At 36.0% G+C, this 27,957-nt stretch overlaps 1 protein-coding gene and 1 long non-coding RNA gene across 4 annotated transcripts; both read right to left on the bottom strand.

Annotated features, from left to right (window-relative positions):
• Positions 1 to 129: 129 nt before the first annotated feature.
• On the bottom strand, positions 130 to 25,844 carry LOC5576256 (lipase 3). The gene is made up of 6 exons (XM_021853616.1): positions 25,112 to 25,844; positions 11,207 to 11,556; positions 1,079 to 1,325; positions 770 to 1,010; positions 564 to 709; positions 130 to 503 (listed from the first exon to the last, which is right to left on the bottom strand). The coding sequence occupies exons 1-6, from the start codon at positions 25,319 to 25,321 to the stop codon at positions 354 to 356; spliced, it is 1,344 nt and encodes a 447-aa protein (XP_021709308.1). The 5' UTR covers positions 25,322 to 25,844; the 3' UTR covers positions 130 to 353.
• A 368-nt stretch (positions 25,845 to 26,212) lies between these two features.
• Positions 26,213 to 26,863, bottom strand: LOC110679420. 3 transcript variants are annotated; one of them, XR_002502473.1, is made up of 3 exons: positions 26,452 to 26,863; positions 26,303 to 26,393; positions 26,213 to 26,247 (listed from the first exon to the last, which is right to left on the bottom strand). It is a non-coding gene; the product is annotated as an uncharacterized LOC110679420 (long non-coding RNA). The 3 variants fall into 3 exon arrangements; XR_002502475.1 differs by having other exon boundaries at positions 26,303 to 26,368; XR_002502474.1 differs by lacking the exon at positions 26,213 to 26,247 and having other exon boundaries at positions 26,257 to 26,393; positions 26,452 to 26,540; positions 26,644 to 26,863.
• Between the last annotated feature and the right edge of the window lie 1,094 nt (positions 26,864 to 27,957).

Here is a 27,957-nt window from a genome sequence, read left to right as displayed (position 1 = left end):
TATATATATATATATATATATATATATATATATATATATATATATATATATATATATATATATATATATATATATATATATATATATATATATATAAGGCCCATTCTGGAGAATGGGATTTTGTGGTTTAACTTTCTGGAAACTGACTTACAATAAATTACATCCTTGAACAGACACCTAGGTTCTGAGATTTTCTGCGGAAGCCCGATTTTTAACCAGAAATTCTACAAGTAGTTCCTCAACCGTTTTACCTTAATCGGGCTTGTGCTCATTAAAGATTGTTTTAATAAGGCATCTATAAGTGTGTGTATATTTTTTATTAATGCCGTTTGAAAGGGATTATTACCAATGTCTTATGTGGTGAAGTTTTGCATAACTTCAATAATTCTGCTGTAAACTTTCAGATAAACCTGTGCATTGTATATAAAATCCATGTGACCCCATCCTGGAAGCTCCGATTGCGATTCAACATTCGGTAGGTTTTTTACCAGCTTCTGAAAGTCCTGAAAAACCCATGAACAGTGTTGTGATAAATGTAGAAAATCTTTTCATGATGAAATTACCGCCGACGAAGTGAAGAACTCCCTGCTACCGGAAAACAGTAGAAACGGAACGGTCACCTTCGATAAGTTGTATTCTGGAGCTTTGACCTGTTTGTAGCGTTGCATGTTGGTCAAGAAGTTCTTGTAGTCAAACTGTTGAAGTTTCCCTAGAAATGTATCACTATTAGTCTATGATTCAATGAAATCGCATATTCGAGCTTCCGTACTGGATTGAATCAATTGTCCATAATGGACGAGCTGCTTCGTGGAAATCCCGGACAGTGCATTGTCCAGCATCCCGGGAAGCAACAGCTTAGCCTGATCGGAGGAGTATCCAAACATTTCCGCCAACAAATCGGAGCAAACGGTTTGCGTTGGGGCTTCACCGGAACAAATGATGTTTCCCAGAAATTGGAGCACATTTTCCGTCGGTGTGAGCTCGAATATGTTCAGAGTATTCAACGTTTTCTGATGGGATGGAAATTGAAACAGATACTATTACAGAATTGGACAAAAAATACGGAACCAAACTGTACCCAAAGTTGATCATTGAATTTGGCGAGATTTTTCACGATTTCGTTGTTTCCACTTCCCAGATATGCAACGGGGGCCATGCCAGCAGCGATGGAAATTTTCCGATTGTATCGAGGTTTCTCCGAAAGAAGCACCAACAGAGCCGTTATTCCTTGGTTATGGCCCACGTAGAACAGACTTTGCTGGTTAGTTTGTCGCAGCATGTAGTCTATTATGGCGGACAAGTCTCCGATGCCGATTTCGTGCCAACTGTAACGAGTAGAGAGATAGTGTAAATTAGAATCTAGAAATTTAAAAATCCAAAAGATAATTTGCAATTTAAAAATTGGATGCTAGAAGATAGAATGTGGAATCTAAGGATTGCAATCTGGAAATAAGAAAATGGTAAATTAGCAATCGGAATCCAGTTTCCTATGTCTAGTCTCTAATATTCACTTTCAAATTATCAATTAAGGTACCCCGGGGCAAGTGGGACATAAAAAAACGATAGTTCAAACAAATTGTTCAATAAAATTTTGAAATGTCAATATTTCTCAAATCCAACAACACCATCACATTTTGGCAACACATTTGCTGGTGTGTGCATGAATTTGGTCGAATAGTTTAGAAATTGTGAAAACTTTAGAAGAAAGTTTTAGAATGAGCCATTAGACGCAGTTACCTCGCCAAACGGGGCAAGTGGGACATATACAGTTTCATGCGTCAATCCACATCAGTAAGCCAACCATTACAATAATAGGATTGATAAATCATAGATATATAATTTTGAGTACATTTTTGATGTACATAAGGGATCAATCATAAAATACGTAACGCTTTAGGAAGAAAACGTGTGTTTAATAGTATGTCACGTCACACTTAATATTAACTGAAAAATCCTCAATAAAACTGTAAAAAGGAATAAAACTCGTTCAAAATATATCATTTATAAGTTATTAATTAAAAGTAGCACATAAACTTTCAATAATTTACGAAATTGTAATATGTTCTGTTATTATTTATATGCATGGCAGAAAACCACTTAATGGGGTGGAATTGTTTTCCGTAACTACTAAATTTGGTAGAAATAACTAATAAAGTTCAATTAAAACAAAAAAGTAATCGTTCTCATGATGCATTTCAAATTTCATCCCAGTCTTCGTTCAATTTTGAATTCGTATTTCAAAAATTTAAAAATAAACAAAAAAATATATAGAAAAATTACACATTTCTTCCCCCTTTTATGCAATTACGTAAGTTGAGATTGATCTTTTTTGATAAAAATCATTTGTTTGAATATTTTCATGCTACTCTATGAGAAAATATTTGAAACATGTAGGAAAAGTTTTGATTATGGTGCTTGTTTTGATAGGTCCCACTTACCCCAGGTATGAACATATTTTAGGGTAAGTAAGACCATCAAACATTCCATATGAAATGAAAACAAATTACCGGTTTATCGTTAGCAGCTTATAATAATACTTAAAATTGTAGCTTACTGATGGATATTCGATTTATAACACATTTATTTTTTGCGAGCCAATGCAAAACGTGAAACGTGTCACAATTTATCAAGCAAGTTGAAAATGGCGCTGAATTGACAACTGTTACATGAACGACATGGCAATAAAAATAAGAGTATTTTTGTACTTAATACATACCTTGTCATTATATCTTCAACTTTCTAGACGAATACCCCCATGAAAAACTTTTCCTAAGTGAGCTATGACGGAACGTTCCACTTACCCCGGATTCTCACTTGCCCCGCGGTACCTTAACCACTTCAATTTCTACATAACAAAATAGGAGACTGGTAATTTTAAAGTGGAAATTGGAGTGGTCAATTGGTAATTGTAAAGTGAATACTAGAGACTAAAAATAGGAAACTAGAAATTACCAATCGACAATTGCAATCTTCAAACTTGAAATTGAAAATTGACAACTGGAAACAGGAAATGGGAAACTAGTAATTAGAAAATTGAGAATGGAAACATAAAGTGAGAAAATCGAAATAGGAAATTGGAATAATAAAATTCAATACTGGAAATTCGAAATTGGATGGAAGATTGAATATTAAATATTTAAAAGTTGAAATTTTAAATGGAAAATTGGAAATTGGAGACTGAAAATTGGAAAATAATTAAAAATGTAAAACTCGAAATTGAAAAAAAAAAAAAAGAATTTGAAAACTGGAAATTGGCAATTGGGAATTAAAAAGAAGAAATTGGCCAGTGCTTCCACTGGAAGTTGGAAATTGCAAATTGCAAATTGGACAAAAGACATTGGAAAATTGAAATTGGAAACCATAAATTCTATACTGAAACTTATAATTTGGAAACTGCAAATGGAAAATTGTAATTCGGAAAAATAAGAAATAAGAATTTGTTACAGGAAACAGGAAATAGTAAAAGGATTTGGAATTTCAGAATAGAAAATTGGAATTGGAAATTTAAAATAATAAATAAAACAATAGGAAAAAGGAGATAATGAACGGGGAAAAAAGAAAATACGAAATAAAGAATAGGAAATTGTAGAAAGGCAATAGGATATAGAAAAAAAGGAAATAAGTTGTAGGATAAAAAAAAAGAACAAACCACAGAAACAGAATTGGAAATTTGCATCAGGTCTTGGGAATCGGAAAGTGTAAATTGGAAATTTCAAATAAGTATTTGTAAATTGAAAATTGCAATAGTAAAAATTAGAAATTGCTATCTAGATTTTCGAACCTGGAACCTGGAAATTAGAATCAGCAAACTACAATTAGTATACTGCAAATCATGAACTGGAAATTGGACAGTCGAAATTGGTAAATGGAAATATAATCAATGGAATCTGGAAACTGGAAACTGAAAATTGCAAATTGGAAATCATAAATTATAAATTAGGAATGATATACAGGTCGGACTCCATTTTTTTCACTCCGGATAATCAAATCCTCCGGATAATCGAATCACTAAGAAAAAAAAAATGAAATCTTCGATAAAAGGATTTACACTACCCGTCATAAATACGGACTCACTAAAATAAGTATTGCAACACTCAGCTGAATATTGAATCAACCTGAAAAGTTTAGCATCACCTCAAAACAGGTAATTTCACATTGCTATATCTCGAGATCCTAACGACTTACAAAGAAGCGATCTTCTGTGGCAAAGTTGCTCAGGGGTTCAAGGACATCCGGAAAGCGATCAGTTTCGTTCACGATTTTGCCGCTAGGTGGCGCTAGTGAGCATGTAAAATTGAGCATTTTGAACTAGTTCTAGCTTGTGATCCATAAGCGATAGAAAGTTCGGGTCTTCAGCAAAGTTTCTCAGCTACAGTGGGATTCCGTTTTTGGCAACAAAGTCGAAATTTTCAGTGGCCAAAAACGGAACCGTTCCAAAATCGGAACCCATTTTTTAAATTTCATTTTTCAATTATTGCTTTTAAAAACATCATGGAAATGTTATCACAGCATCCTTATGGAATCATATAACATCCAGACTTCGGAACAGTCCACTTAGAAGCAGATTTCTATAGTATTGGACTATGCTATGAGCCTATTGCCCCGTAATGTTAATTGTGACATTCGTTCTACATAATTTTAATCGCTTACATGTTTTCAATGATTTTTATAAGCTTAATGCACACTATTTATATTTGTGGGCCGTGTGGAATCAATAATCGCATAAGTGACCTTTATTCAATTACTGGATATTTCCTTGAAACTTTGTAAGGATGCAAAAAAAAAACAATGAAATATATCACTGTATTCTTTACGTCTTTTTAAGAAAAGACATGCTCTGGATATTACAAATTTGTATAAGTTTTTTGATTTAATGAACGTTAAATTTAAGTTTAAGCCATTAGCGTAAAATTAAAAAAAAAAGGTGAGTTAAGAATGGCTCTGATAATTTATCTCTCTGACAAAGTAAAGCATCTCAATGAATAATTGACTGCAGTCAAAAGGACAAGCAAAAACTACTAAACCATAATCCATGAACCTTTCAAAAATTCCCAAAATTTTGTAAGAAACTTACAATATCCCGATAGGAATTCACAGGATGCCCTAGAAACTGTAAGAGTTTTTTTAGGAATCACCAGATTGCACACAGCATTCCCAATAACCAATTGCAAATTCTCAGGATCCCGCAAGAAACCCCCAGTGTCCACTAGGAATCTTCAGAATCCGTTGAAATGTCTGAGATGCCCTCTAAACCCATGAATCCTCTGAGGTTTCTCCAGAATAAAGTTAGGAAAGTCCCAGCTTGTAAGGAACATTTGGTAATTTTATGGGAACCGTATCTTTGATTACAAATTTTGTATAGAATGTTGAATGGTCTCCAAAAAAGAACGTCTTACAGAATCTCAAAAACAATAAATTTCGTTAGTGAACTGCATTATCATTAACAACACAGTTTACACAATATTAAATAAATTCGCTACAATTTAAGTACACGGCTTTTTGCTTTATTTGTTTGTATTACTGCGGTGTATTTTTACACACGCTATACGCATAACAATTGTGCGATAAGAACTACCATTTGAGGGGGTTAACTTAAGCGCTCGCATCGGCAATTTTCAGCAGATCATAAATGCACTTGATTTTACCATGTCTGTAGTTGAAACCAGATGGTTGAAAATGAGTTCCGTTTGAATGTTCCAGTTGTCAGCTACAATAGTAAAATTTTACGACATAATTGTTTCCCGTGTAATTCCATAAAAATAAAAACAGTGAGCTGAAAAAAGTGTAACAAAATTGATTGAAACTCTGTGTGAGTCATACACTTATTGTTGTTGTGTAAATGCTTGTGTGTTATTATTATGTGTATTACCTACTGGCAGACTCAAGTGGGCTGGTTATACAGTATGAATGCCAGAAAAAAAGATTGGTTTCTACTTAAAATACTGGTGGAGATTAATGAACCCATGAAACGTTGCGAATGCATGACCATTGACCATTCCGAAGAAAATAAGCGCGCACGTGAGCCCGTAGTAGATGGTGGGATTCGGGAATATCGCAAACGATGGAGCTCAGGAACATAGTCGGTGTGTAGTTGACCTGCTGTTTAAATAACTTAAGCAAAAGACACGAAAACACTTACATAAATTTACTTATTTTGGTGGTATTCAAAAATGTTGCCAAAAACGGATCCGTTTTGTTGCCAAAATCGGAGGGTGCCAAAAACGGAGCATGCCAAAAATGGAGCATGCCAAAAACGGAATCCCACTGTACTTAACCCCTGAGCAACTTTGCCGAAGACCCGAACTTTCTATCTCTTATGAATCACAAGCTAGAACTAGTTCAAAATGCTCAATTTTACATGCTCACTAGCGCCACCTAGCGGCAAAATCGAGAACTAAACTGTTCGCTTTTCGGATGTCCTTGATCCCCTGAACAACTTTGCTTAAGATCGCTTCTTTGCAAGTCGTAAGGATCTCGAGATATAGCAATGTGAATTAACCTGTTTTGAGGTGATGCTAAACTTTTTGGGGGTGATTCATTATTCAGCTGAGTGTTGCAATACTTACACGGAGAAATATTTTTACCTAATTTTTGAGTTTACTTTACCCAAAATGAAGTATATCGATTATAGTTTCAACCCAAAATCTCTCGGTTTTCTCTTTCTCCCACACGAATGTTATCAAAAATAGAGAGAGCTGCATCTACCCAATGGGGGTACTTTGGCCCAATAAGCCAAATTTGGGTAAATGCAACTTTTCTTTTGTTTGGGTTGAAAGAACTCAATTTTGCGTTTAATCAACCCAAAATTGAGTATATTTTTCTAATGGAATTAAAGCCAAACTACCTAGTGGGAACCTTGGAAATTTAGTCAAAATTGAGTTATTGGGCTCAACTACGGAATTGCGTTGAAACAACCCAAAATTGAGTTGAATTCCGTCTCCGTGTATTTCAGTGAGTCCGTATTTATGACGGGTAGTGTATATATTGTTGTTTTATTTATATAATGCGGTGGCGTAGCCAGAATTTATTTCTAGGAACAGTAGGGGTATTTACAAGAAAAAGAAATTTTTTGACCAGCATTTATAAAAAACCACGTTTTCAAACCCCCCTTTTCTTATATACGTTCAAAACTGCAAAACCATTTATATTGTATATTGCAATACCAAATTATCTTCGATTTATGCATAAAAATTGAAAAACAAGAACATCAAAAAACAAATTCCGGATCATCGAGTCTAAAATTCCGGATAATTGAATCCCGGATTATCGATTCCCCGGATAATCGAGTCTCTGGATAGTCGAGTCCGACCTGTACTGGAAAAATATAAATTAATATGAAACTACAAAATTTTATTTCGAATGGGAAATATGAAATTGGGAACTGAAAAACAGTAATTGTGTAAACTGATAATTAAAAATTGTAAACTATAAATTGCAAATTCAGGCGTGTGCTAGAATAAGGGCGTAAGTCGCATGATCGATTTCTCTTCATCGATCCTCTCTTCAGTAAATAAAGGTAACAAGATGCGGGTTTGTAGGCATTTTTTCACTTCAGACCGCTTGGCAGCGATGCAATCTTGCGCCCCGGGGTGAAAAAAGGCTGACAAACCCGCATATTGTCACCTTTATTAACAGAAGAGAGGATCGATGAAGAGAAATCGATCATGCGACTTACGCCCTTATTCTAGCACACGCTTGAATTGTTAACTACAAATGGGAAATTTCAAATTGAGAATTGGAAATTAAAAACTGGTCATTCGGAGAAAGGAAACTTAAAGTAATAAAAATATAAAAATAAACTTTAAGTAATAAATAAAAACAATATTAAAAAGTAAAAAAGGACGGATAATAGTAAATAGACAAAAATAATTTCCAGAAAAGGGAATAGGAAATGGTTAAAAGGCAATAGGATATAAGAAATAAAAAAATAGGAAAAAGTTGATTGAAAATAAGAAGTAAAAAAATGAAATTCTTTCCTTACTTAAAGAAGACGCCTTTAGCTTGGATTTGCCGTTTATCTACGAAGCTAAAGCAGGAAATTTCACATAGAAAAAAAAATTGGAAATAGGAAAAAGGATGTAGGAAATTGGAAATTGGAAACAAGAACTGGAAACTGAATAAGAAATTTGCAATGGGAATTTGGAAATTGGATTGTATTGCTATGTGCATTTGAAATGCAAATATCAAATGCAGGAACACCAAACGTGGTAAGATTTTTAACAAGGAATGCGAAGTCAAAAATTGATTTTCTTTGCTAGGTTGGCGGTGATATGGATCATGATTGCTAAGTATCCTTTGATAACTTTGTGTTACCGCGATTGAAGCGCAGTTTGACTGGGTTTGCACGTCAAACGCAAACAGGAATATAAACAGGAGAATTCAAATAGAAATTCTCAAATTGAAAATTGGAAACTGGAAATTAGAAATCAGAACCTAGAAAGTAAAATAAGAAATGGCAAACTACAATTTGGAAAATGGAAATACGAAACTGGCATTAGAAACGGTAAATCGGCAATCGTTAATGGTTATTTGAAAAATGGACACTGGAAATTGGCAAATGAAAATGGTCAATTGCTAATTGAAAAGAGAAGGTGAAGATGAATCGAAGCCAAACTTCAAATTTTCAAGAACACGGATCTGGAGAACCAAATATCCGTTTAAGCTGAAAACTTAATCGATTGGTAGTGACCTGGGAGGGAGAAACCAATACAAAATTTCTGTACGTCAAGGTGAGCCGAAATTTTGCTGTCACGATCTGTCACTGTGAGCCCGGATCTTAAAGAGTGGACAAACATGATAAAAGCGCGTAATTCATCAAAACATATTTTTGAGTTTCATCAAAGTTGGTAACAATCGGTTGAAAATCAATTCCTACACATCCAAGAGCAATGCCACGAAAGCACCATTTAATTTAATTGAATATAAAGTATTAAAAACGCATCTCTTACTTATTTCCCAATAATAATGAAAATAAAATGCGTAGAACACTTTGGCCATTTTCTCATGTTTGTCCGGAAATGTTTGCACATCAAAGGAAAACCAGAGATTTTCCTCAAGCCTGCCTGGATTGTCGTTAATGAGCTGGAAATTTCTTGCAGTTTGGAAAAGTGTTGTTTCATATTTCGTGTGTAGTATCTGTGCCTCCTTCCCAGGTAGTGACCAATCGATTAGTTTTTCAGCTCAAACGGATGTTTGGTTCTCCAGATCCGTGCTCATGAAAATTTGAACTTTGGCTTCGATTCATCTTCACCTTAAAGATTGGTATTTGAAAACTGGAAATTCCCAAATGACAATTGCAAATTGATAACTTTAAATTGAAAATTGGCAACAGGAAATGGGAATTGGCAATGGGAAATGAGAAATTTGAAACTGAAAATGGAAAATTAGAGGTGGAATATTGTAAATTGGATATTGAAAACTGGAAATTTCAAAATCAGAAATCCTAAATTGAAGATTAGAAATTTTAAACTGAAAATTAGCAATCGGTAAATGGACCAAAAAAAAAAATGGAAACTAGATATATAAAAAAAGAAATTGCAAATCAGGCAAACACAAACATAAATTTGAAACTAGATTTGATAAATCAATTGCGGTTCGGAAACTGGAAATTAAAATTGGAGAATAAGACTGGGAATTATAATTGTAATTTGGACACTGAAAATTGAAAATTCAAAGTTGGAGATTGTAAATAGGAAACTCTAATCTCGTGCTTATAACTAGGTTATTACAAAAGTGAAATTTCAAATTTGCACCTGAAAACTAGAAATTATTTATTGGAAAAATAAGGAAAAATATTAAAAAAAAAACTTAAAATTAGAAACTGGAAGTTGCAAATGGGAAACTGGGAACTGGAGGTTTAAATTAAATACTGACAATTGGAAAGTGAACATTGTTAATAGAAGATTGGGAACTGGGAATTCTGAATTGGGAACGGAATATTTCGGACGGACGGAGAATTGAAAATTGTTAACTGAAAATTAGAAAGTATAACTGCAAATACGAAATTAAAAACAGGAGAAAACGAAATTGTAAATGGGAAAAATATAGAGAAATTAGGAAATAAGGAGTAGAAAAAAATGAAATGGGAATTTGAAACTGGATACTGGAAATGGGAAATTTCAACTTAAACACTGGAAATTGAAAAATGAAACAAGTTTACTGGAAATTGAGAATTAAAAAATGGAAACTGAAACTAGGAATCATAAACGGAAAACTATCAAATATAAATTGGAAAAGGAGAACTATAAACTGGAAATTGGAAATATGTGGGAAAACAATAAAAAGAATTGGAAAATAAGAATTAGGAAACAAGATATTGCAATAGGAATTAAAAGACTATTACAAATGCAGTAATGAATGCGATTCCGAAAATGAAAAGCATTAGCAACAGCAACAGTATTCGCAACTGCAATAGCAGGAACAGGAAAACGTACAAAAGGGGTTCCAATTTCATCTTCTATAGCAATTAAGTTTCAATCTTAGTTGATCCATATGCTCGATAAGATTTCAACCCAACAAAGTATACCGAGGACACGGTTAAATTATTTCAGCATTTAATTTCACATTATCAAATCCAAACGATTGCACGTTTCCTTACCGTTCTCAGATCCTCCTTCTCAGGAAGCAGATAATATTCTACGTGCACTTGGCTGCAAAGATGCCACGGTGAAAAGAAATAAATAGGAATAAATTAATTATCATCCACTGGCGGCGCCAAGTGGGAGCTGCGAATAAGCGTTTCCGGTTGCGATTGCTCCATCACTGCCCCCCCCCCCCTCCTCGCCCCCAGAATATCGTTTAAATGGACCAACAGAACGTGCTTTCATCCGGTGTGGTGGACGATGCTCTCGCCGCTTCTGGGATGCCGGTGGAGAATTATCGCTTCTCTTCCAATTGCATACCATAATTAGGGGTAATTAACTTGGTCATTTTTACCGATTATCGCGATGGCTCACGGTTTCAGCGGAAACGCTTGAAAACGTGAATTAAATCCGATTGCAGTGTGAAATATGTTCAAGAATTAAATTGCACCAGGATAATGAACTGGTTTTCGGACATGTGGGAGGGAAATTTCTTGAATTGTCAAAATCCAGTCCAGTCCAACAGTCCAAGTCCTATAGTACAAACCCAATCCAAATATCAGCTTCACTTATTTGAATGATGTGTGAGGCTTAATGTTCCACATAATGGTTTTTTGCGTTCCTACCTGAAATCCCAGAATGCAGCTTCTTTTGGAGTGTGGTTCAGATTCTTCCTGGAAAAACGCGTCCCACGTGCGTTGCCCATCCAAACATCAAACCCAGCATCCGCCAGCACAAAAGCCAAACCACTTTCCGGTCCTGTTACCACGAAATCAGCCGCCGTGGAAAACAATCCATGCATAAGTAGAACGACACCTTGACAGCCACCGGGCTCGTTTAGAGGCTGCTCTTCCGAATAATCAGTGTCCTTCAGAAGAGCCGGATCCGGAATACGGTGCAGCTTCAGAATGTAGCCATCTTTGGTAGTGACCACGTGAATCTCCGCCGGGTAATCTGCTGCCTCTATTGTATCTATCTAGAAACGAAAATTCGCATCCGTATTATAAATTTGTATTAAGCCTAGGTACCGTAATCTGGGGTGAAACTGATCGCTTAGGCGAGTTTGACCAGGTCGACACCAAATAGCATTTCCTATTAAGATTTCTGAATGTTTCATTGGCATCACCGAAATTTAATGTTTTCTTGTTCATAGATATTTAATTTCCATGAAAACATTCACAGTTTTTGAAGTTGTAAGCAATACTGTTGGAAACGTAAAAAGTAAAAATACCATAAAAAGGGATTAATGTTTTATAGGTCTTTTGAAAAAAAAAAAACTTATTATTTCGGCATTCTGTTTTAAACATTTCTATTTTTTGCTAGTGGTCCCGGAAAACTTCGTCTTGCCATCAATTCGGTTGTTGTATAACGTCATGAAATCCCTCATACAAAATGACACATTCGGATTCTCCAAATTGCTCGATTATTCCGAAAACTGTCCCGAAGATTGATTTGAATGCAGCTATATATTTTTATATAATCGGAAGTCACTTTTCGGTCTAGGGGAAAGTTTGATGATGGGTAATTCTCAAACAAACTGTAGGTACTGTTAGACATCTTTGCAATTTGAAATAGATTGGAGAATGTTGATGAAGAACTTTCAATACATTTTGTGCATCATTGTAAAGATTTTATAAAAAAAAACATCACTAACAAAAGTGTTTTAAGTTGAATAAGGCTACATAAAGGTACCATTTAAATAAATTGTTCAATACATTCCATTCATTTTTCGAATTTGCATCGAGGATAAAAATTCGTTCCCAGAAAAAACCCTTTCTTTGTCTGTTTATCTGTAATTCACATTTTTTTTTTTGAATAGTCAGATTAATCAGCAAGTTGTTAAATGTTTAAGACCTAATTCAGAATCAGTGACCCCAAATTTAGCATGTTTTTTTTTGGTTTTGGAAATTCATTCATGGTTTTCATTATAATGATATCGATTTGTCAAAATTTCGTTTACGTAGTTCGATAAACATCGAACCAGTACTGGTTTAAAAAAAAAATATTTGGATGATATTACGTGCGTCTCACAAGGTATTATAGGATAAAGCCTTTCAAAAGCAAGGGATGAATTCTGAGAAACTTTTGATTATGTTTGACGTTCACCCAATCGACAAAAACGCCACAGCGGTTTTAGTTTTAACACTGGAGTTGTTCCTGTCTGAAATTTCGGAAGGGACACGGAGAACAAAATACACCCAAAATTTTTTCTTAGGCCCTTCTAAAAAGTAAGGCTAGAGTCAAAATGGCGAAAATGAAAATGATGCAAAAAGGCATTTTTGGGCATAAAAAAAGCATGTGCAAAATTTCATCCAAATCAAAAATTATAAAAATTAAATTTGGGAAAAAAGTCGTCATTTTCTGTGAAACCGCTCAACTTCAAATACATCCCCATCAAATACTACCTCAGCACCTACACCAGCCAAGCCTGACTCTATCTCTATCTGCAACCATGTACTTTGTTTTGGTAGAATTAATGGTCAGGCCTATGCTCGCTGTCTCCCTCTTCAGAGACACGAAGGCCTCTTCCACTGACCTGCGATCGATTCCAATTAGGTCTATATCGTCCGCAAAGCCAAGAAGCATGTGCGACCTTGTGATAATAGTGCCATTTCTCTGCACGCCAGATCTCCTGATAGCAACCTCGAGTGCAATGTTGAACAGTGAATTCTAAAATGCGTCTCCCTGGTTTAATCCGTCTAACGTCACGAACGAGGTTGTCACCTCGTCTGCGATCCGAACACTTGATTTCGAACCATCCAGCGTAACACGTATCAGCCTAATTATTTTCGCTGGAAAACCATGTTCATTATTGACATTATCTGCCAAAGCTCATTTCGTTTTACTGAGTCGTACGCCGCCTCGAAATCAATAAACAGATGGTAAGATAGCAAGTATAGGAGTATAGAATTTATCTAGGATCATTCGCAAGCTAAACATCTGGTCAGTTGTCGAACGGCCCTCACGAAAACCAGCTTGGTATGCGTCGACGAAGCACCCCTCGAGCGGTCTCAGTCTGTTAAACAGGATGCGCGACAGATTTTTGTACGCCGAATACAACAGGGTAATTCCTCTGTAATTGGCACACTCCAGTCTGTGCCCTTTCTTGTAGATAGGGCGGATGAGGTCATCCAACCAGCCGGTGGGCAATTCTTCGTCCTCCCATACCTTCAGAAGTACTCGGTTGATCGACTGATAAAGCTGCTCACTTCCGTGCTTGAGAAGCTCGATCGGGATCTCGTCCTTCCCAGCAGCCTTACAGTTCTTCAGCTCGCTGGTAGCCTTTTTAACCTCTCCTATGGTCGGTGCTGTGGACCCGCTTGATCATCCTTATCTATGTACATCCTGTTCCTCGCTACATTTCCATTATCACCGTTTAACAATTGCTGAAAGTGCTCCTTCCACCTGGCAGTCACCGTCGTTTTATCGGTCAGCAAATTCCCTTCTCGATCATTGCACATGGCGGGTACTGGTATGGTATAGTGCCGCGCACCGTTGTCCGTTGCATATAATCTCCACATATCATTCCGGTTCATGCTTTCTTGAGCTTCAGCTACCACACTTAAAATATATGTACCCCCCTAAACTCCCCCTTGGTTGCGCCACTGGATTGCATCAAAATGTCAAGCGTGAGATTTGCGATGCAGATCTCTAATGAGTTTGCTCTCACGGGAGAGCGTATTGATTCAGATTTGAGTGTGAGTCTTTCAACACTGATTACAGTCACCCCACAGTTATAGATCAACTAAACTTCATTTTTCAGAATAAAGCCTGATTTTCTGCTGAACAGGAATCGCTAAAGAAATTTCTCGTCGATTTCTTGCAGAAATTTTCTACAGCGACTCCCGTTTGAACTGACATCTCTATTCAACTGCGTACTGCGATCAGAAAAAAGCGCTTCCTTGATCGATTCCTAGCAGGAATTTTCCATGCATCAAGATAGGCCAAGAAATTACTTGTCAGCAGCGAATTAGGCTTAAAATGTGATTAAGAATCATGGTGATGTTGTATAAAACAAAATTGCCTCCCAGGCAGTGAAGAATATACCTCTTTGCATCGAATTGCCGGACGCTTCGAAAGCCTTGAAAGTTTATTGTAAATGTTAATGCATCGCAGTTACAAGCCTACTGTAAAAATAAAAATAAAAATGTTGGTGCGTGTCTAAAAGTCTGTTGATTTTAGTCTCTGGTAAACATTTTGTTAAGGTTGTTGCGCGGTTAAAATACCATTAGATTCGATATCCTAATATTCGTTCCAGTTCCATTAAACGCCATGAAACACATAATAAAAGTGTATTCGCGTCAGCAGCTAGTGAAATTCAACGTCAAATATTGTGTAAAACAGTTAAATGTCTGCGTCCGGAATACGAAGCATGATTCTCAGCTGCTTCAAAAGCCGGACACCATTAGATATGGAGCAAAGGCGCATCCACGTTCGAAACCATGGGTAGGACAAGCGTTGTCAAATATTTTGTGAACAGTGAAGCTAAGAAAATGTTTAACTCTGGACTGGAAATTTGAAGTTCTTACACCTATTTGAGAGTCACTGCGTTTGAGAAATTTCGAGTTGAGATATGCTTAGGAAATTTTGCTGTTTCCAAGCGTTTTAACGATATTATAAGTTGATTTTTCCGCTCAACAGCAAAAATAAAATAACTGTTAGAAAACTGGCTAAGTGTTTTTTTTTTAATATAAGGACATAAGGGTTTGATTCTTCATAGCGCCAAAGCAGGCATTTCTCTGAGATTTTTCATATTTTTTTTTTTAATTTCTTGTGACATTATGGCAATAGGAATTCCATCACAAATTTATTCAGGTATTTGCCCAATTGTTCGAATATTTCTCCGGAAAGAGTTCATTTAGTTCAGTGTTCCTCAGCCTATCTGACCAGGTGGGCCACTCTAATGCATTCAAATTATGACACGGGCCGCAAATTATTTGAGGATATATTGTAACAACTTTTTCTTAGAATCCATATTTTGTAAACACGAAGATGAGATTTATGGAATCTTCAAAGCTCTCCCAAAGAGAAGATCATGAATCATGATACATGATCACAACGATTCAGAAAGCGTTGATGACATCAAACATTTGGGTTACTCTAAGCTTCAATGAGAACTTCACTTTTTTGAACTTGAAAAATCTATTGATTTCATCAACCAAGTTAATACTAAAAAACTTATACACTATGGAGAAATGTTTGAAATTCCCTTCAAGACAGACACATTTAAAGGCCAAAAAAGCTTAATGTGCTAAGTAGCCGCGAAGCGAAGAAATATTTAGACACATGAGGAAATTTCTAAACTCGTAACCTGCTTCTTTTTCGGACCAATTGCAAGATTTGATGAACCTTGGAATGTTAGACAGAATTTGTGCTATTCCTAAGCTGATAAACATAGTTGATACCTCATTAATTCCTGATAAAATAAATGCAATAATTGGACATGTAGAAAATTTAAGAATTGGTCGTGAATTTAATAATCGTTTACAAGAACGGACTCGCTTAAAAAGTTACACAAAATCGGGCTGATTTATGCTTCATTTTCGCAAATTTACTTAATCATATGCTTTGAGAAGAAGCAAACGAAATTAACAAAGAAGCAGTTTTTTTTTAGAATTTATTGATGTTAAACACATGAAATGTTGAACCCATTTTGTACGAATCGTTCTCAATTTTGTGTAATTTCATTTAAGAGTGGAAGAATTAAAATAGTGTCATCAAGAATTTACTTCTTGCGGGCCACTTGAGATTAACATTCAAAAACTGTTCGCGGGCCGCAGTTTGGTGACCACTGTTTTAGTTATTATTTCCCAAGGAATTTCGCCACGAATTTTGTTTAGGATACCGCAAGAATTTAGCCAGGATTTTCCCAAGGACAACCACTGCAATGAATTTTCTCATTATTTCAGAAATCATCTGAAATCCTCAGAAAATTCTGTGAACATTTTTCAAGAAAGTCCTAATTCCTCCAAGATTTTATCCAGTGATCCATCGATTTCCCTGGAACATCCTCCAAGATTCCTGGCTAACACATTTTCTAAAATTCTATCAATAAATTCTCCAGAAATTTCTATGAATTTCCTTTCAAATTGTCTTTCTGGATTTATATAACATTTCAGGGATTTCGTTAAAGATATCGGCAGTAATTACCGTAAACCAGGGGCAAATTTATCACTTTTTTATAACTTTTTGCTGTGTTGTCCTTCTTAACTCAGATATTGTCAAATATATATCGACATAACCAGTACTCCATTGATCTTTATCAGTCTATGTAGTTGACTTTTCATGAAATAATATTTAACAGATAATAAAAATTGTTTTAATATCAAAAAATTAAAATGACACATTGGTATGGTATCAAAATTGAGTTCAGTTGTTCATACTTAAGCTTACACAACATTTTAAACACTCAAAGTTGACATCTAGGCATAGCACCAGTGGATTGTTTAGCACCGACATTTTGAACTGTATTGTTTACACCTTCAAAAAGTGTGAATATTTCTATGCAAAACTGACCCTAATAAAAATGAAATAGTTTAAAAACATCATTAGGCATCTATAAATTTGAAAACATGGAATGTCTGTGGTGCGAACAAAACCTTTGGCATCCTTGGGAGGAAATGTTTCTTGTTGCCGACTTGATCAAAATCGCCTCCGGATTACGGTACTCCAGAGATTCTATCTATAATTTCCACAGAAATTCATCCAGTAACTCTTTGAGATTTTCTCATTCCTAAAAGTTTGTTTTTCATGATTTTGTCTCCAAGGAAATGTAAAGTTTTTTTTTCCTGAAAAATTAACCCGGGAGGTATTTTTAAAGTAAATCCTAGAGTGACCTGTGATAAAACTTGTGTAGGTTGCTAATGAACAAGGATTTCTGAAAGTCCACGAGTTAGGACTCTTAAAGAAGTTTTAGAAAGTTTCCTAGGTAATTTGCTTAGTTAATCGAAAAAAAATCAATCGAATCTAGGGATAGTATCTCCAGGATTTGCAAAACAAATTTTTAGAAGAACTTTGGACTGAATCTCTATAGAAATTGGTTTAAGAATGATCTGAGGAATTACTGGAAAAATTGCTGTAGTATGAACTGGTGTGAAAACTTAAATGAACCTTTGAAGATTGCGTGGAAGTTTTTGGAGAAACCTTTTAAGACATGTTTGATAAAAATACAGGAATAATACTTAGAGAAAATGCTGGAAAAATCCTAGAAAAAAATAAATGAACAGATTTGTTTGAAGTACCCCTCAAGGAATTTTGAATTTCTGAGAGGAAATGTGAATAATTTCTCAAGAAATCCACATGAATAGGGGGAGGAATTCTTTCAAGGTTTCGAACCCCATAAGCTATATTTTCAAACACTTTGGAATAAATATTTGTGGATTTCTTCGAAAACAATTCAGTAGAAAACTTTAGAAGAACTCCTAGACTAACAACTACCAAATTCGGTTGAAGGATTAGTAAAAAAATATCTGGAGGAAATTGTAGGATAGTTTAAAAAATCAAAGTAATACTGTTGAACTCGTTATAGTCTCTGATTCAAGGCAAGCACCATTTTGGTTCGAAATTATACTTTATAAAAACTTGCATTAAAATAAAGACCAAGTCTTTGAAAATACTACTACCTGTTTTGTCCTGTCTTTAGGATCATTCATCGGATCAACTCTTGTTATCATTCATATTAAATAATATAAATATCCTTATTAAATCAATTTTATTAAACAAATTTGACAAAAATAAACCAAACTGCTTGCTTTTACTACCAGTTAAGATGTCCCCGGGAATCGAACCCAGATGCCTTTAGCATGGCTTTGCTTTGTAGCCGCGGACTCTAACCACATGGCTAAGGAAGGCCCCTAAGCATACACGGAGAACAAAATATAATGTTGTTTTAGGGATAGCTATAAATATTGTTAACTATTTCACAATATATTGTTCAAAATAACTATACCGTATAGTTAACAACTATACTTTTCATTCAATTTACAAACGTCAAACGTCAAAATTTTACTATATTTTAGTTAATTCAAGGGAAGTTTAGTTGATTATACAATATTTTACAATATTTACACAGCAGTTTGCTCTGCTTAATCAACATATCCAAAAAAGTTCGTACCTGCTTTATTGACAATTTGAAACATCAAAACAAATTACGCATCGGCAAACCTAGACTTGATACGTGGTCTCCTGCACAAAAGTCGGTTATTATATCACCCACACTATTCCTCTCAAGTTAGAAATGAGGATTTGTGTGCATGACTTGATGTCAAAAGATGTTAATGTTTTCGGATATTGGGAATATGATTGAAATAAGCACAGGTGGGAATCTAAATCAATTAGGTGAGTCAATTTAATTTGACGGTAAACTTAGTGTAGGAGTAAATAGGTTTTCCTTTGAAACAACCATTTGTGCGTAAGTAAAAGTAATCAATGGGATAGTAATCTCAACATAAATAAATTCTTCTCCGTGTATATGTTCGGAATTTGAATCAGCTCTAAAATGCCGGATTTTGAAGCAAGAGCTATCATAGAAATTTTAATATTTAACTGATTTTTTTTTCATATATTGTAATTTTCTGTTCATTATAGCAAATAATAACCTACAAACGTTGTGAAAATGTAATATGGCTTGAGTTTGTATGAACTTGGCTAAAATATTAAATAACACTTTATCTTAGGTTTACGGATTCCGAAGCAAAACGGTATTTGTTTTCGGGAATACAACTTACAATTTTCGGTTTTTTTACGGAAAAGTGGATCAGTGAGAGAAGATGATCCTTATTAAGGATCAAACCGACACATATGAGCCTTTGTAAGTGCCATAAATTCTTTTGTTCTTTTGTTAGGGCGCACAGTAAAAGTCAAACGTTTTATAGCATGCATAGGCTCATTATGGATCAAAACATTATAACAGCAATTTATTTGCGAAGTAAACGAATGGTGTGTTAGTGACAGTATAAGGTTTTGCGTTTCTTTTGGAAACGTCTTATCATTGGTCAACAAGGATGCCAAGTCAATTTTTCAAAAATCTGGAAGATTTTGAAAATTTGTCTGGAAAAGTCTGGATCGCTTATGTGGTACATGGAGAACCTTACAAATTATTTACAAAACCTTACAAATTCATTAAAAATTTTATCTGGATCTTCCAGATTTTTGTGAAATGGGGCCTCAAAAATCTGGAATATTCCAGACAAATCTGGAAGGTTGGCAACGCTGTTAGTCAATCCAACTCTGATCCATGAGCCTTTGCATGCTATAAAACGTTTGACTTTTACTGTGCGAACTCTTTTCAAGTTGCCCGTAAGAGATAGCGAGACAGCACCAACGCACGGCGCACAGTAAAAGTTATGAGAACAAAAGAATTTATGGCACGTACAGAGGCTCATATCTGTGTGCATTGGCGTAAATAGGGAGGGGCCAGGGGGGGGGCCTGGCCCCTCCGAAAAAAATGGAGAAGAAATGACAATATAGTTAAAACTAGTTTTAAGTACCGTAATTCGGGGTGTAGTTGATCAGTGGGGAGAAGTTGATCATTCCCGTACCCACATGTATGAACTGCCAAGAGAGCTATTAACCGTTTTCAATTATCACAAGTTATGTCATATCGTATTACCTGATAGCTGCTCTTGATGTTTCTAAATTCGGTTCGTCGTTCAATAGAGTTATACCATGGAAAAACAGATTTTTAAGGAAATGTTCGATAAACTGTTAAAGGGTTCTACCCTAAACATTCGACTATTGCCAAGGCTATATAAAGACAACATTTAAATAAACTGTTTTGTACATTCCATATATGTTCGGTGAATTCAGTTTTATAATTGCATTGAGTATAAAAAATCATTTTCAGATATAAAAATGTTCTTTTTGTGAGCGAGTTGCCAATTTCAAAGAAAATTGCATACCTTTAGGCGTTTTATTTGGTGTATTTTGGATTTCACAACATTCAATTCTAAAATTGACCGATTTATCAACAAGTTGTAAGATTTTTGAGACTTGATTCGGGATCAGTGATCCCAAATTTAGTAATTAGCATGTCTCTTTATTTTAGGGAACATGTCACAGTAATTGATCAACTTCACCCCGGAATCAAAAATTCCACTTTTTGATTTCTAAAAATTGTTTTTGTTATTATGATAACAATTCGTAAAAAATTCGTTTCTATAATTCGATATACATCCAACCAGTACAGGTTTTGAAAATATTTGGAAGAGAATACATGCATCCTACAAGGAATTATAGCACAGAATCGCTCAAAAGTGATCAACTTCACCCCATTTTACGGTATCAAACATACACTTATGATACTAAACGCGTTAAATGCATTTTGAATATAAATTTCAGGATAATCATTGTTTGACAGCCAATTGCAATATGTAATTTTGAAACGTCACATACTGCCATACTATTTCCTTTTTGCCCTTGTCCGGTTTTGAAATTCATTGAAGCAGGTTTAGAATCAGCAGAACTGGCATGATCTATTAGTAGATGTGGTACTTGAATAAAATGTTGGCGATGGGGTCCACCGCTCGGAATTCGCGTTCTTCGGTTCTCGGCCAGCGTATTTCCTGGATAGCTGCCACGTTCACGCCGACATTCCGCAGTTCACGAGCCAGGAGCCCAACACGTGCGGGTTCATTCAAAGTTCTCACGTTCCAAGATCCAACTTTCCAATCGTTGTCCTTTATTCGTTGCCGGGTCTGTTGTCTTAAAATCAATCCGTTTGCTCTACTTTTGCCTTTCTTGGTTGGTGAAGAGTCTTCGATAGGCCACCTAACCAGGGTTGCGTTACCTACATCGTGCTAGAGGGGCTGCCTCCTCGGTGCTGACACGATACAGCATTGTCCGCTTGTTCTTTACATGATGACCACGGTCATAGACATCACAACCATCCACCTTTATAAAGGCTTTGGACCTGCAGCTCTGGTTCTCAATAGTTTCAAGTTCTTTCGGACATGCTACTATGGTGAGCCGTCATGCGCTAGCGGTGTTATCTACTAGTAATGGTATTGTTAATTAGTTACCACAAAAACCAAAGTCTCTTCATATTTTAAAACAAGCTGCGATATTGTGTGATCAATTATCTAGAATGAATCGTTGTTACTGGGAAATGTTTGCGTGTGAGAGTTATGGTAAAGTTTTACTAAAGAAAATCTCAAAAATAAACAATGGTGCAGCAAGCAAACTTTAGTTTCTATACTTTTTTTCGCGAACTTTTAAATGTTTTATATAAAAATTTATGAGTAATTTGATGTATTTGTCTACGAACAACATTTTTTGGCGTCTTACGTAGAATATAAGGACATCACATAAATTCTTTGTTTGTCTTTGTAAACGAGATTTTTAACCCTGGGCTAGTTCATCTCGAAACCAACAGCTTTACTTCCCTTCCAAATGAAGTCGCCACTATAACTTTTTAAGTATTAAGTGACTATCATCGGGATGGGATTCGATCCTCGGCATGTAAGGTTAGCGGTTAGACTACACCAGGTCTGTCCCCACATCAATTCGGTTCAGAGATGTTTTTTATATGCATTCATGTAAAATTTCTATAATAGGAAGACGTTACGTTATTTGTAAGAAAAATTGAAAAACTTGTTTCTAGATTAATGAAGAGGCATCGATGATGCACTGCTTTATTTTTTTTATGTGTTTATTGCAAGTTTGAACAAATCTAGAAAGCCTAACTGCAATCAATTTTCTGTAAGTCACTCTAACATTAGAATTTAATGCATGTAAAATTACGAAACATTCTTAAATTGCTCTTGGCTCAGATTACTTATTTTACCAAGTCCAATGAAACAGCCGTTTGTTAGGGGACCTTTCCTAGCATCTATGTCAATCTACTGTCTGAAAATTTATTGTTTTTTTTCAAGCTTGAGCTCATGTATTATTCATTACATATGTATTTCTCAGTCGTACATTTATATTTTAAGACCGGCCGGATTTATAAATAATTCCATGAGCAAGATACCTTTCATCATGCTTTCTTCAAACATCTGTTATCGTACGAATTTGCTGACGACAACTTTATTTGAATATAAAAGAACTTCAATTCTTCAATATGATGGTAGCCAAGCAGCTTTAGTTTTAAAATTTTTAACTCCATAAAAGGTATTATTCAATCCTATGTTCAAATTTTGGTTTCGAGAGTTTAGAGAAATTAATCGTTCGCTACAGAGCAACAATAATCCATATTTTCAACCTAGCAAGCGTTTTTTTTTCAAAGGCTTGATTTTGAATCTAAATTGAACTGATAGGGGAAGTGGTGGTAAAATGAACACCGTGCCGTTTACCGAGAAAAAACAAATTTCGATTAATTTTTATCACGCACCGAAGATTCAGAGCATAAATCTGCGTGTTCGAGTTGATACGTAGGTCAATTGAAGTGAAAATATCAACGAAAACTAAGATTTTAGGAAACCACGTTTGAAAATTAGAACTGACGTATCTTTTGGCTCGGAAGATTTGAGGTTTTTTAGTGAGGTGAATATCGTAATGATATGATGTCAAATCTGATACCTTGAGAATTCTTTTTGAATGGGTTACAATCATTAATGGATGTTTTTTCGGTGGGGCAATGAGAATTTTCAGAAATATTTGTTTTGCTCACGTTTTTTGCGTGGTGTTCATTTTACCACCAACCGCTGTTCATTTTACCCACATAGTGCAGGTAAAATGAACATTTGCATCGCTTTTTGATAGCGATGAAAATATGTGAAAATTTAGCTATTTCAGTCTGAATCCATGTCGCTGCTATAGATAAAATCCCTATTTTTGATGTTGTGCGATAGAACTATACAAATTCCTCGTTTTTCTATCAAAAACAAGATGATTTCCTTAAGGTGTTCATTTTACCACCCCTTCCCCTACATTCAAATCTTTATCTTGTTTTATAACTTTGCAAAAATTCTAGTTCAAATCTTATTCAAAAGGTAAATCTTGATTAAAGTCTGCTTTTAAATTCTTGTATTCTATTCGAGATCATTAGATTGGGTTGAATACGTCATCTTGGCAATATAAAAAAAAATAGATTTTTAGATGAAAGTGACTAAGACTAGACTGGTATCTAAAAAAGTTGATCAATCGGTTTTGGACGATTTTTAGGTTATGATCTACATCTGTATAAAAGTGCGCGACTATAATCGGTTCACAAATAATATCGAACCATGCATTGGTAAGTTATCTAAATCCCTTACGACTTTAATCTCTCATGAGAAGGGGCCGTGGCCCCCCTCAAGTCTGATGGATGTTTACGCCCATGTCTGTGTGCTATCCATAACTGTGGGGTGACTGTAGTTGTTGAGGAACACAGAAACATTGTTCATAACTCTAGATGACAGTTTGGTCAAAATATTGAGAATGGATTTTGACGTAATAAAAAACGTTTAAAGATGAAATCTAAGAGCAAGTAAAAGTAGAGGCCATATTCAAAATTCTTTGAAAATTATCTCTAGCAATCTGGACCAGATTGACGCTTCTTTATCAGTCAAAAGTTTTTTTGACCACATCCTTCCGACAGTTGAAAAGTGGTATAAGAGAATATTTGGATGCCTACTTGCAGGCACCTCTACAATTGAAATGTTTACTGCAATCAAAAATAAAATTTAAAGTTCACATATAATTCTTTAAGAAGAAGAAAGAAGTAATGTTTACTACTATTTTTTCATTAATTCTGCAAAATCTAAGCTACATTTTTTCTGCTAGCCGTTTTCATTTTTACGGATGCTACAGTAAATCCCGCAGAAATAAAATTGAAAATTGTATCCCTACTTATACCGATTGTATTTCTACCATAAACATCAATTGATGGAATCCTTGAGAAAATTCATATGTGCCAAAAAGATTTTGCAAGCAATTTCTTCAATAATTTGTCAATAAATCCAACGGTTTTCTTGTGAAAAGGAAACACAATAAAATTAATGAAATTTGGAATCCCAGCAGCAAATCTATTAACAATTTTTGATTTAAATATTACTCCCTATGTTACTTCAACAATTTTGCAACACATTTTTTAACATGATTTAACGATTCCTTCAAATCTTCTAATCATTCATTTTTTAACACTCAGCAAAATATTTCCCGAATCTCATCAAACGAATATAAAGGTCGATGAGATCTCGTCATTGACTCTTATGTATATCGCACATGTAAAAAGAATTTTCATTCGAAATGGAGCTCTCTGGAGAAATTTTTTTGAGCTGTTCGGTCAACAAATATTACTAAAGTAGTAAGCGAAACAGCATCTAAGCTATAGAGTTAGAGAACCATAGTAAAAGTTGGTTTTCATGGTGACCTCCATGGCTCCTTAGATCTCATTACCACTGATTTTGTGTTGTATAACTCGATACCTCCCTCACTTGATGGTCCCTTCAATATAGAGTTATGAAGAATTGACTGTATGTGATGACGACTTGATCATATTTGCCCCAAAGATCAACTTGCCTCAAAAATCAATTTGCTCCCGGTTTACGGTACTAGAAGTGCGAGTCTCGTTTCAATAACTCGATACCCTAATCCCCATTAGCTAATTTTACCACTAAATCCCGTTCATAGCTGGCGAAGCGTTGCCGGCCAGCATCACGTTCAAAGTTCTTGATCCCCATCGATAGACCATTTGAGCTCTTCCTATTGCTGACAATGACTTTGCCAGTTCCAGTTCCACTCCGTCCTGCAGTGACGTCGATGGCTTCGCTCCGGATAAAGCTGGGCATTACAATTAAAACTAATTGCAGAATAACTTTCATCGCACATGGATTGTAAATTTCCAAATGTCCAACGTCGTCCTGATGATGGTTCTTCGGTGTTGGTTCCCCACTGCGATATACTTTCGGCTTTCGGGAATACAATTTCTGAGTGTGGTCGTTGCGTTACGGACACCGGAAACCGGAGTGGCTCGAAATTAGCCACTGTATAATGGGCCAACTGCAATTTGGTCGGGGGACACAGTCGGAATCACGAGAACGCAACTCGATAGACGAAGAACACTGGTTACTAGTAGTGTCATAATCCGGAATATTGTTCCGCTTCTGCTTTTTGCCATCAGTCGCCGGCTCGTCGGTCACAGTTGGTGATAGTCATTTGTTTCCACTTCGTAAGCACATTAATTAGTGCTGTTCGTACAAAGATATGGTACCGAACGGTAATTTCGGTGGCAATTGAATAGCGAAATGGTGTTGCAGTAGTGTTTTGGCAATTAAACTGTGATCCACAGAAAAACAGACGTAACACTGAAGAAAATTACATCCACCGCTCATTTAACGATCATTAATCCATTCGATGCCTTAGATAAATTTTCCAAGCAACAAATCGAAGTAGCCTGTAAACCAAGCACTTCGATTCAAATGAGAAAACAAAGGGTGCCGCAAATCGTGGTCAGTATTTTCGAATTTAATGGATTAAGGCAGGAGAACTTGAACTCCAGTTACCCTACTTCCTTTATTGCAAAGAAAGCAGATTGCCGTATTTTGCCTGAAATCGTTAAATGTCGCTATCTTCTTCTCAAACATATTGAAGAAGGGTGGCATCGATCTGAGATAGAGGAGACAGCTGTCTTAGATTGCGAGCTCCCAAAAGTCAAGGGAACCTGTCACCAACTGTCACTGGAAACCCGCATGTTCGGAATCGATCGAGATGAAAACTTCCTTTTTGTAGCAGTCGTTTTACGCTCAGACTGGAAAAGTATATTGAGTTATTTTTTGGTTCTTAATAAATTATAACAAACTTACAAGAAATAGTTTTCTTCTCCTCTTGCGATATTCTCTATACAACCGCGATCACTTCCTGCGATAATCCTATAGATATGATTGAATACTAATACTGATTGAATACTAATCAAATCCAAATGAAATATTCATATTTATTTTACTTTACTCACGATCTTTTTGATCTGGGATTTCCCAATTATCTTTCGAATGATCACCTTTGCCTCCTTCTTCTACAAATCTAACAATCGTGTAGTGCAGCCTGCGTGAATCAAGTTGGTTGATTTATAACATTTAATGATATTTTAAGTATTCAAACTAACTAGTTTACGTGTGTGAGCTCTCCGCCACTAATTTAAACTTACACTAGCGAATTTATGCTGCAGATGCCACGATTTTGACGTTTTTGATTCAAATTTCCAAATTCACTGAACAGCCAGTAACTAAAGAATGCAAATTTTTGTTTTTGTTTTGATTTGCATCGATTCCTATTTTTGTTTTTATTTCTATCGCACGGCTGCGCGAAATACGCGTGAATATTTCCTCCTCAAATACCCACTTCTCACTCTCATTGCTGAGCTTGGGGTAGAGCTCGGCGCCGTCAACACTCCCCAGCCCGTAACTCCGGTAGCCGTTCACCGGTTACTCCGGAATTACCTACCAGTCACTTTTTCCTCTTATATCGGTTGACTACCTTTCGCCAGAACACTACTACTTCGCATATGCTTCATTAATGAAAGTCCGGCTATCTTGCCCAAACTAACCAACAACAGAGCATTGGACGATTCAACTATATTACTCGGACCGTATATTGTCCATCCCAACGGTGATTTGGCATCGATTGGCGCCATCGTTTGAAGATTATTCAATCCGATAAGAATCCTTGGGCGGCCTTTATTATACGATGTAACCGGTATGTCCCGAAGGTGGTCGTATCGCTCTGCCATCTCGTGAGCATCTAGCGATTGCTCAGGCAACGCCAACTCTCCAACGGTGCACACCTCATTCATCAGCAGCTGATGCGCTCCTCCCAGTCCCGATATCTTCAGACTTATTCGCTTCGAGTCCTCCTCGACACGGGCAACATCTCCAGTCCACCTGATTTCGAGCTTCTGCGGAATGCCCTCAGCTTCCAACTCATCAGCCAGTTCCTTCTCGATCATTGTGACCGATGCTCCCTCGTCTAAAAACGCTAACGTGGTTACGGATTTGTCACGAAACGACAGGTTTACTGGAATCATTCGGTATTTAATATTGCTCTCCAATCGGATGTGAGCGTTCATCACGACTAATCCGGATCCGACGTGCAGCAAAGGATTATGCCTTTCCATGCACCCGCCTATCGTACAACGCATTCTGAAGTTGCACTCTGCATTGCCGGGATCATTTAGGCACATGCCGCACAGCTTCCATTTTCGCACGAAGTTCACGCGATCTACCGGTGTCATGCTCCTGAAATCCTGGCAAAATCTCAGGCGATGGTCCGTGCGCTTGCACACTTTGCACGCATTCTTGCTGGACATCATTGTTGCCGGCTCATTTATGACTGCCTCTGTTGCGCTGTGGTTGTAAACTGCACCTCGCTCCTGAAACCTCCCTTTCTCGAAACCGGAGCTACCTGAATTCCCTTCCGGTTTAAACTCGATGGACACGTTAGCTTCGCAGGCTTCGGCAACGAT

This window comes from Aedes aegypti, chromosome 3 (genome assembly GCF_002204515.2).
Source record: "Aedes aegypti strain LVP_AGWG chromosome 3, AaegL5.0 Primary Assembly, whole genome shotgun sequence".
Classification (NCBI taxonomy): domain Eukaryota; kingdom Metazoa; phylum Arthropoda; class Insecta; order Diptera; family Culicidae; genus Aedes; species Aedes aegypti.
The sequence above is the reverse complement of the archived record's forward strand: the minus strand, read 5'-3'. Positions and strand labels throughout refer to the sequence as shown.

Coding starts and splice junctions, on each gene's coding strand:
- LOC5576256 (XM_021853616.1), bottom strand. CDS start 25,321: ATGAAAGTTATTCTGCAATTAGTTTTAATTGTAATGCCCAGCTTTATC. Junction 1,326..11,206: donor GCTGCATTCTGGGATTTCAG/GTAGGAACGCAA, acceptor TACTCGTTACAG/TTGGCACGAAATCGGCATCG. Junction 504..563: donor AGTTCTTCACTTCGTCGGCG/GTAATTTCATCA, acceptor TGGGTTTTTCAG/GACTTTCAGAAGCTGGTAAA.